At 40.1% G+C, this 10,780-nt stretch overlaps 1 protein-coding gene across 1 annotated transcript; it reads right to left on the bottom strand.

Annotated features, from left to right (window-relative positions):
* Positions 1-5,499: 5,499 nt before the first annotated feature.
* LOC124035234 (arrestin domain-containing protein 3-like) lies at positions 5,500-10,407 on the bottom strand. The gene is made up of 6 exons (XM_046348678.1): positions 10,009-10,407; positions 9,746-9,812; positions 9,501-9,648; positions 9,164-9,266; positions 8,336-8,601; positions 5,500-7,908 (listed from the first exon to the last, which is right to left on the bottom strand). The coding sequence occupies exons 1-6, from the start codon at positions 10,289-10,291 to the stop codon at positions 7,804-7,806; spliced, it is 972 nt and encodes a 323-aa protein (XP_046204634.1). The 5' UTR covers positions 10,292-10,407; the 3' UTR covers positions 5,500-7,803.
* Positions 10,408-10,780: the final 373 nt, after the last annotated feature.

Genomic DNA, 10,780 nt, shown 5'->3' with positions numbered 1-10,780 from the left:
TACAATACACCACAACAAATACAATACACCACCATCCATTTAACACAATAAATACAATACACCACCATCCATTTACCACAACAAATACAATACACCACAACAAATACAATACACCACCATCCATTTACCACAATAAATACAATACATCACCATCCATTTACCACAATAAATACAATACCCTACCATACATTGACCACAATAAATACAATACCCTACCATACATTTACCACAGTTTGGGAAACCCTGCACGAGACTAATGCAACGCTGTTGCCTCTGCCACAACCCTCCACAACATATTGGTGCCACAAAAAAAGAGAAGTTGATGTGCATGTCCATGGAAAAAACAAATACAATACACCACAACAAATACAATACACCACCATCCATTTAACACAATAAATACAATACACCACAACAAATACAATACACCACCATCCATTTACCACAACAATACGATACACCACCATCCATTTACCACAACAATACGATACACCACCACCCATTAACCACAATAAATACAATATACCACCATACAATATGCCACCATCCATTTACCACAATAAATACAATACACCACCATACATTTACCACAACAAATACATCCATTTACCACAACAATACGATACACCACCATCCATTTACCACAATAAATACAATATACCACCATACAATACACCACAACAAATACAATATACCACCATACAATACACCACAGCAAATATAATACACCACCATCCATTTACCACAACAAATACAATACACCACAATCCATTTAACACAATAAATACAATACACCACAACAAATACAATACACCACCATCTATTTAACACAATAAATACAATAAACCACAACAAATACAATACACCACCATCCATTTACCACAACAAATACAATACACCACCATCCATTTACCACAACAATACGATACACCACCATCCATTTACCACAATAAATACAATATACCACCATACAATACACCACAACAAATACAATACACCACAACAAATACAATACACCACCATCCATTTAACACAATAAATACAATACACCACCATCCATTTACCACAACAAATACAATACACCACAACAAATACAATACACCACCATCCATTTACCACAATAAATACAATACATCACCATCCATTTACCACAATAAATACATTCAAACATATGTGGAGTTTAGTTCAGATAATTTGTTTGCCATATGTGACAAATCAAAATATACACTGCTCAAAAAAATAAAGGGAACACTTAAACAACACAATGTAACTGCCAGAGCCCTGCAAAATGACCTCCAGCAGGCCACAAATGTGCATGTGTCTGCTCAAACGTTCAGAAACAGACTCCATGATGGTGGTATGAGGGCCCGACGTCCACAGGTGGGGGTTGTGCTTACAGCCCAACACCGTGCAGGACGTTTGGCATTTGCCAGAGAACATCAAGATTGGCAAATTCGCCACTGGCGCCCTGTGCTCTTCACAGACGAAAGCAGGTTCACACTGAGCACATGTGACAGATGTGACAGAGTCTGGAGACGCCGTGGAGAACATTCTGCTGCCTGCAACATCCTCCAGCATGACCGGTTTGGCGGTGGGTCAGTCATGGTGTGGGGTGGCATTTCTTTGGGGGGCCGCACACCCCTCCATGTGCTCGCCAGAGGTAGCCTGACTGCCATTACGTACCGATATGAGATCCTCAGACCCCTTGTGAGACCATATGCTGGTGCGGTTGGCCCTCGGTTCCTCCTAATGCAAGATAATGCTAGACCTCATGTGGCTGGAGTGTGTCAGCAGTTCCTGCAAGAGGAAGGCATTGATGCTATGGACTGGCCCGCCCGTTCCCCAGACCTGAATACAATTGAGCACATCTGGGACATCATGTTTCGCTCCATCCACCAACGCCACGTTGCACCACAGACTGTCCACAGACTGTCCACCACCTCAACAGGAGTATGCCCAGGTGTTGTAGGGAGGTCATACAGGCACGTGGAGGACACACACACTACTGAGCCTCATTTTGACTTGTTTTAAGGACATTTCATCAAAGTTGGATCACTCTGTAGTGTGTTTTTCCACTTTAATTTTGAGTGTGATTCCAAATCCAGACCTCCATGGGTTGATAAATTTGATTTCCATTGATCATTTTTGTGTGATTTTGTTGTCAGCACATATGTAAAGAAAAAAGTATTTAATAAGAATATTTCATTCATTCAGATCTAGGATGTGTTATTTTAGTGTTCCCTTTATTTTTTTGAGCAGTGTATTTGGTGAGAATCACAACATAGGGTACAAAATCTATTCTAGGTCTTAAAGGGGCAGTAGCCTACCTTGGGTGTACAATTTATAATTACAACATTACTTAATCTGCAGTTATTATTCTGCTATTTGTTACCAATAATATCTACATGTTAATAGTATATTTTGATTACAATTATTATGCCTAATCTTTTAACTAAATGGAATATATTAGCTTCCAAAATGTAAGTAGGTCTATCTAGCTGTCCGATGACAAACTGATGGAATGGCTTGTCCTGCACTTTGGAAAAACCCAGTGCATTCAGTGAATTTTGGAAAAAGATCTTGGTTCCTTTCTAAACATAGCAATGTGAATGCAAAGAGGACCACAAAATGGGTGAAGTGAACTGGTCCTCAAAGGCAGTGTGAATACTAAAAGAACAGAGTTATTTTCCTTTTTTAGAGTTCACTTTAAAGAGGACTGAGATTGGTTGTAGAAGTGTATAAAACATTAGGAACACCTGCTGTTTCCATGACAGACTGACCAGGTGATTCTAGATGAAAGGTATGATCCTGTCATGACGTTGGCCTGGGGGTAGGTTTATGACAGTCATAAATACCTCTTCCCCCCTTTTTCCTCTCTCTACCATACTGAGGTTACTTACATTTGCAAAATCCTTGGTTAACATAGAGATTCTGGGAACATCAGAAGGTGGGGGGAAATGAACTACATTCTGGTAATCCGAACAATTGAACATATGATACTTAATGAATATGATGTCAGTTCGGTTGTCATCTGAGACATTCTCATCAATGATAAGATGACAAACTCTACAGTGGAAAGTCTACACAGCAGAGTTATCGGATTCACATGGAATTGTTGTTCAATTGAAATGTTTGAATATGAAATTATTCATGATGGGATGAAATGTGATTTTAGCTTCTAAAATGTAAGATTTGGGTTTTCATAAGATAGGGCTGCTCAATCAGTGGCCTGCCCCTGTGAAGGGACATGGGCTATAAAACTTTTCAAACACGCCCTCCTCTCCCTTCCTATATAAGCCCTTGACGACAATATAACTTCCTGTTCCGAGGATGTAGGACGACAGTCAAATGTCAGATTGGTTCAGATAACTACAGAATGAAGCCAACATCAGCGTGAGCTTTGGTTGCGAATGGTATGAACTTTGAACTCTTATTCACTACAGAAGTGATACCTCCTAGCCGTTGTGTTAGCAACAGCAGATGCAACGAGGGTTAGGAAGGAACAGACAGAGTATCCTGTCTATCAGCCAACGACATTACTACAACATATCCAATTGACAACCAGAGACATTCTTCAAAGGACTCGGTTTGGCAACACGGCCTTCCATTTACCACCAACCTCCCGAAGCGCAGCTCAGAGTAAATATGTATTGCATTTTCCTTTTCCAAATGGGTGGTAATTTAGAATGCATTAGATACTGTATTTACGATAGCACAGCTTCTCCCTGTGTCCCTCAGTCTTCCCGCTCTTTCACTCAAACCCAGCCCTTTTCCTTTGTGTAACAAGCTGTCATATCTGTTCCGCCCACTAGTGACGTTTTCCTTTATGACGTAATTTGTAATCAAGTTATGATTTAATTATGTGTATGTGTAATTCTGTGTGATTAGTTAGGTATTTAGTAAATAAATAATTAAACCTAATTTTGTATTGCTGATTCAAATTGTTAGCCAGAGTTCGTGCAGATCACCAAGAATTTACAACTTTCAGATGAGACTGAATTAAGATGACGATTGATATTAACTGCTATTGATGTAAAATATTACTAGGTCTTTAAGAGTTTATTCAGAAAATAACAGCTCTATAAATATGATTTTGTGGTGCCCAACTCTCTAGTTAATTACATTTACATGATTAGAGACTCTGGGTTCGCGCCCAGGCTCTGCCGCGACCGGGAGGTCCGTGGGGCGACACAAAAATGGCCTAGCGTCGTCCGGGTTAGGGAGGGCTTGGCCGGTAGGGATATCCTTGTCTCATCACGCACCAGCGACTCCTGTGGCGGGCCGGGCGCAGTGCAAGCTAACCAAGGTTGCCAGGTGCACAATGTTTCCTCCGACACATTGGTGTGGCTGGCTTCCGGGTTGAATGCGCGCTGTGGTAAGAAGCAGTGCGGCTTGGTTGGGTTGTGTATCGGAGGACGCATGACTTTCAACCTTCGTCTCTCCCGAGCTCGTACGGGAGTTGTAGCGATGAGACAAGATAGTAGCTACTAAAAACAATTGGATACCACGAAATTGGGGAGGAAAAGGGGTCAAATTCAACAAAAATACAAAAAAATGGTTTATTCGGAAGATAACAGCTCTATAAATATTATTTTGTGGTGCCCGACTCTCTAGTTAATTACATTTACATTATTAGCTCAATCAGGTGATATTAATTACGGAGAAATTATTTTATAGAATAGCATGACATATCACTTAATCCGGCATAGCCAAAGACACGACAATCCCTTATTGATGTCACCTGTTAAAAATAATTGAAACCTGTCTTCTAACCCTTCATCTACACTCATTGAAGTCGATTTAAGCCTTGGGACAATTGAGACAGATTGTGTATATGTGCCATTCAGAGGGTGAGTGGGCAGGTCAAAAGATTTAAGTGCCATTGAACAGGGTATAGTAGTATATGCCAGGCACACCAGTTTAAGTGTGTAAAGAACGGCAACGCTGCTGGGTTTTTCCATGCTCAACAGTATCATGTGTGTGTGTATCAAGAATGGTCCACCACCCAAAGGACATCCAGCCAACTTGACACAACGGTGGAAAGCATTGGAGTCAACATGGGTCAGCATCCCTTCGGAACGCTTGACACCTTGTACAGTCCATGCCCCGGACAAATTGAGGCTGTTTGAGGGAAAAAGATGGTGCAACTCAACTAATGTTTTGTACACTCAGTGTATGTGAAAATACTCTGACCCATATTGCCCTCGTTGGGAATAAAAACTAATGCACCTTCATCTCAAATATAAGGACAGGAAATTCATACCATTTATACCCAGAACAAATGCAGGTATATAAAATATATGAAACAAATATTTAACCAACATTTCATTGCTGTACACTGTGGGTATAGTATCACAACTAGTGTCACAAACACTGATGGATATGGAAACACAAGAATGGGAAAGGAAAAGGGGTCAGTTGTCCAACTGAATGCATTCAACTGAAATGTGTCTTCCGCATTTAACCCAACCCCTCTGAAATCATGTTCAAATGGTCAAATGGAAGTTAATGTGTTTATTACAGGTCAATAACATTCATGGCATATAAGTAGTATCAGTCAAACAGTACTTACAAAATGTTCAATTCTACAGGTGGCCAATCTGTGAAGATCTACTTAAGAGTTTATCAGTGGGCTTTCCTAAAGTGCTACCTTGATACTCAGTTTGACAGACACAACAAAATATACAGTACATTGTTAAAAGGTATTGTGATTAAAACATGTATGTATGTATGTATGTATGTACACATACACACAGAGGCAATTCAACATGTTTTTATCAGAATACTGTGTTTCTATTGTGATATTACAAATTATACATTTTTGGCAATACATAAAGAGTCTAGAGATGTGTACTTCCCTGTCTTCATTAAGAAGGTTCAAGGGAACTCAATGGCAAGGACTACATCACAAACAAGGACAGTTTTGACATTTGAAATCAAATGGATAAAAAATGTCCACGTTCAATACAACATAATGAATTTACCACCAATACATCTTCAAAACAATGGGTTGTGCACATCTTTTAACGGCAGTACTGAACTCTTCAAGGGAGTTTGAAAGAGTTTAAAATGAGTAGATGTCCTCAATGGATGAACTTGGGAGTGTTAAAACAGACAAAAACAGTTAGAACATCAACATAAATACAATATATAATTTACACAAACACACATCAATACAATTCATATGAAAAATATATTATTGTGCGTGAATTTGAGTGGTTCTTCTTATAGTAAGCTCAACCATATAAATGTCAAATGTTTCAGACTTTGTGTTGGATTACGCTCATACAACTAGAAGTGTAAAAACATGGTTTTGTTATTCAGACCACAGCAAGAGAACAGTGTAGGAGCATTAGTGTAATTTTAAAATGGACATACAAATGAATTAGTGATTGAATCACAAGCATCCTGAACATTCTATTTTCCAAACGAATGGGGCAAAACAATGTTGACCATGAATAACAAATCTAATCCTTAAATGAACCATGATAAAAAAAGACAAGTAGGGTGAGACAGACAGACACCACGGAGCGATTGATCAAACATGAGTAAACACAGTCACAAAGCCCAATTATCTTATGGTAACAATCACTCAAGCACCTTGAAAGAAATGCTAAGCAACGTGACCTGGCAAGAGATGAACGACGACTGCACCATTAGATATTTAAAGCACTGTCCGTCTGTCACCTCAAACACTGGAGGATGGCAAGGCATCATTACATGTAAGTAGTATGAAATATATGCAGTTTTATTTACAGTTATATGTGTGTGTGTATATATATATATATATATATACACACATATATAACTGTAAATAAAACTGCATGGCTATAAAAACATGTAACAGAAATATTAACGGAACAAACATCTTTTAAAAGTTGATGCATAAAATATTAGAAAATCTGGTACCGTATTTGGTACAACCCTGAGAACTATTGCAAATCAACCTTTTTAAGAGGCATTTAACATAAATCCTACAATTTGTTATGTTGTGAGATGTGTTAGAGCAAGTTTAGTTGTCTATCAAGCCTTCTTCCTTATCAGCTGTAGTATTGAGTTAGTCCTCGAAGCAATAGCATTGCCCAATAGTTCCTCATCTCATGACCTAGATGGAGGTGAATTAGGCTCTTTAGGCTCGTTTTGTTATTTTTAAGTAATGAATTCTGAACATTTATGGCAATAGTGAGCAGAAACAGCACAAGACTTCCATAGGTATTGGTAAGAGACAATATATGAAGGAAGGATTTGACATGGTGGTCGATGACAAAACTTGCTCTAACAATTCTTATGGTGATAAACATATATAAATTGTAGAATTGGAAACCCCATCTTAAAAGGGGTTTGGCAGTGTCTAATCTCAGAATCCAGAACCAAATCTAGAGTGAATGCCGGCCTCTGGCCAGCTACTAGACATGGTGGGGGGCTTGTTGAGATGTTTGGCCTAATGTGAGCGTCGAAGTCCACATGCCCTCCTCTGAAATCCTTTTAGCCATCTGTGGGCCTAATTACCCCCCCCCCTTTCCAAAATTCTAAAGATGCCAGGTTTACACCAACCCGGCGAAATCGTGATTTGTCCAAATAATCAGTGACACAAAAATCAGCTCACCAGAGGAATGGTTCCTAGTAACCCTCATATTCCCATTCCCAGTTGTGTGACACCATGCATGTCTCTAATATGACTAGGTACATATTAGAGACATTCGTATCTAAGTGCTGCTTACCCTGCCTAAATCCTTAACCACTAGGTAGAAAAACACTGACCTTAGATTGGAGTCTAGGGGCAATGTGATCCTAGTACTATTGCTACTGATATGGAGGTGGAGGCTGGGGAGCGTAAACAGGAATATTACACAGCACAATGGGGAACAGCACCTTGAGGTCCGTGGAACCTCTGATACGTAGACTCACCTGCAGGAGAGAAGAACAGGAAGAAAAGACAACATCAGAACAGAAGGATAGGCATTGGGCCAGTCCAATCACCTATTTAACCTACGATTTTGAGGAGATCTGTGCAGGTTATACAGATGTAAGCAATATGGCAAAAAATTGCACCTGGGCTATCGAGAGGGCAAGTAGGGGTCATTTCCATATTGCTTATACCTCTCAGCCTCATATTCACAACAAGTCTCTAGAGTAGGAGTGCTGATGTAGGATCAGTGTTGCATTTAAGATCATGAATAACATTACATGGACAGGGGGGGACCTGATCCTAGATCCGCCCTCCTACTCTGAGACGCTTTGTGAATGCAGGCCCAGATCTCCAGGAGTGCTTAGGGGATAGGGGTCGATTTGGGATTGGTAGTAAAAGCTGCATCATTTCCAGATGGATACCTACATCCACAGTATAATCCAGCTCCAGTATAGGACAGTTGGAGATAGTGAGAGTTGTGTTGGGAGGGATGGGAAGCATCATATCACTGTAGACCTCAGAGCTACTGGGGTTGACAGGCTGACCATCCACTGAGGCCAGGTTTTTCATCTGCAACCTCCTGTTGCACTTGTTATGGGTGTAAAACATCTGCTTCTGGATAAGGGTCGCATGCGGAGTCACTATCCGAGAGGAGCCGTTACTAAGCTCACAGATGATTTTCACCATCTCTCCTATAGAAAAAAAAGGGGATTCAAAGGTGAGATGTGTCTGTTTATTGGAGTGTGTAAACACAATTATCTTGGAAGACTTGACAAGTGAACAGCAATTTCTATTGAGTCTCCATTTATTTGACAATAATAGACGAGTAATTTTGTACACCAGTCATGCGCTGGAAAACTCAGGCACGCACACACAGCATTTCTAGCTAACATTCTGACACAATTATTCCCTTGTTCACAAAGACAGACCCACTTCTTAGACCAAATCTGGGTGCATACCACAGTCTGCTGGCTAACATATTGGTCTTGTTTTGTAAAATACTAGCCTTGTGAACAAGAACTTACTGCTGCATTTCCAGTTCGTTTCACATCGTGCATGTAGAATGTGAACTCAGGATGGTTGAAGTTTAGAAAAATACAACAATGTCAGGGCTGGAGCCCCTCTAAGGAAGTGTATTTTATTGTTCCAGTACTAGCTTCCTGTGTACGTGTACATTAACTTGCCTAACGCTACAGAAACAGGAGTTTGGTCAAAAGGGCAGGAGCCTTTCGGGCTTGGACAAGGCTTACTTACCTGGGACAAAGCCTTTCCTCTCAGTGCAGACAGTCATTGAGATGGGACCTGAGGCACACCAGAGGCAGCACAGGGTCTTAGTGTTGCTGCCTGCCAGTGGAGCCTGGAACAACACACAGATCTGGGGTCAGACTATACTTTGTATGGCTGTGACAAATGCTGAAATTCTTTCTTCAACTCAAACCAATCTAATATGTCATAGGCCTATATCAAAAGGGAATCAGTTGGATAATCTACAAAAGGCAATTATAATAGGATGACATTTAACTCATTGACATTCAAGGTTGGCGTAATGCCCAGGTAGGTTCAGATAGACAATGGGAGGACATGCCCTTACCAGAAGATGTGGTTGGTTGGCATCTATGTGGCTGGCAAAGTTGAACTCAGTCACAAATTCCTTGGCTAGATGCCATGGCCTGTGTATCTCCACCTTCATTGAGTAAATTATACTGCCATGCACCCCATGGAAAGAGGAGGGGAAGTTTCTGAATGAATTAAAATAAGTTTAACAATAATGGTCAGACCTTGAATATACAACAGTGAATAAAACATACACACACAGTAATAAGACGCCATACACACCCTTGTGGGATTTGGCATGTGAATGGGTACACATGGGTTCCTGGTTGAAGTGTGGTGTTAGGGACCGCTGAAGATTGAAAACAAAACAGTTCATTTAAAACACAACACAACAGCTAGCTGACTAGCTAGCTATGATTATAACTCCAATGTGATACACAGACGCACACACACCTTTTTAAATACACCGGTGTATCAGAATTCAGATTATGATGCATCTTTGTAAATAAATAACTGTGTAGCTAGCTAAGTAATAACATAACTACCGTTATTTTCTTGCATTACGATTTGAGAGAAGTTGAAGAATTCCAGCCTTGCCGAGTGGACTCGTCGTTGCCTTCTGCGTCGTCCTCTTCTTCCACCACCTCCTTGTGTTGTCCACTGTACCTTTGCTTTTCCATTTAATGTTAATGTTATAGAACTGAGCTTTGTTTCTTTCGAAAGATCAAAGGAAATCTGACCTGCCATAAAGTCACCACTCGAGAAAGTCAATCTCGGGTTATTGGCGTTGAAATGTATTGTAAAATTTTTAAACGTTTCTCCAAACATTTTTTGTGCAAATAAAATGGCTCTGAAGAAAAAGCAACAACTGTGTGTGTACTGTTTAAACCAGACTGCGCAAGCCCACGATATGCACACAGGGGCGTCTCGTGCTGAACGGTTCTTCTTGAATGGGAATTTTAACCCGTTCATGTCCCTTCAGTCAATCAAAGTATTTTAAAAACGTAACTAGAACAATTGCTACCTGCAAGGTTTAGATATGATGGCGATTATTTCATACGGTTTAGAGATATGAAAGTAATGAGATGTAGCCAAATTAATCAAGTTCAATTCATTAACTGCAATGACAATTTAGCTACTGACAACTAATATCTAAAATAGCAATTTAGCTAGCTAGCTAAACAGCTTCACAATCGATCAACTCATCATTCATTCCACTGAGAGCACATATTTTGAGGGAAATGTATAACCCCCGCACGTGCAGGTAAATTTCTGTTGTCGTTAAACTAAGGTGGTTTGATTGGCTTTGTTTGTGCA

The sequence above is a fragment of the Oncorhynchus gorbuscha genome, linkage group LG05, assembly GCF_021184085.1.
Source record: "Oncorhynchus gorbuscha isolate QuinsamMale2020 ecotype Even-year linkage group LG05, OgorEven_v1.0, whole genome shotgun sequence".
Classification (NCBI taxonomy): domain Eukaryota; kingdom Metazoa; phylum Chordata; class Actinopteri; order Salmoniformes; family Salmonidae; genus Oncorhynchus; species Oncorhynchus gorbuscha.
Note: the sequence above shows the minus strand (reverse complement) of the source record. Positions and strands in the feature narration are given on the sequence as shown.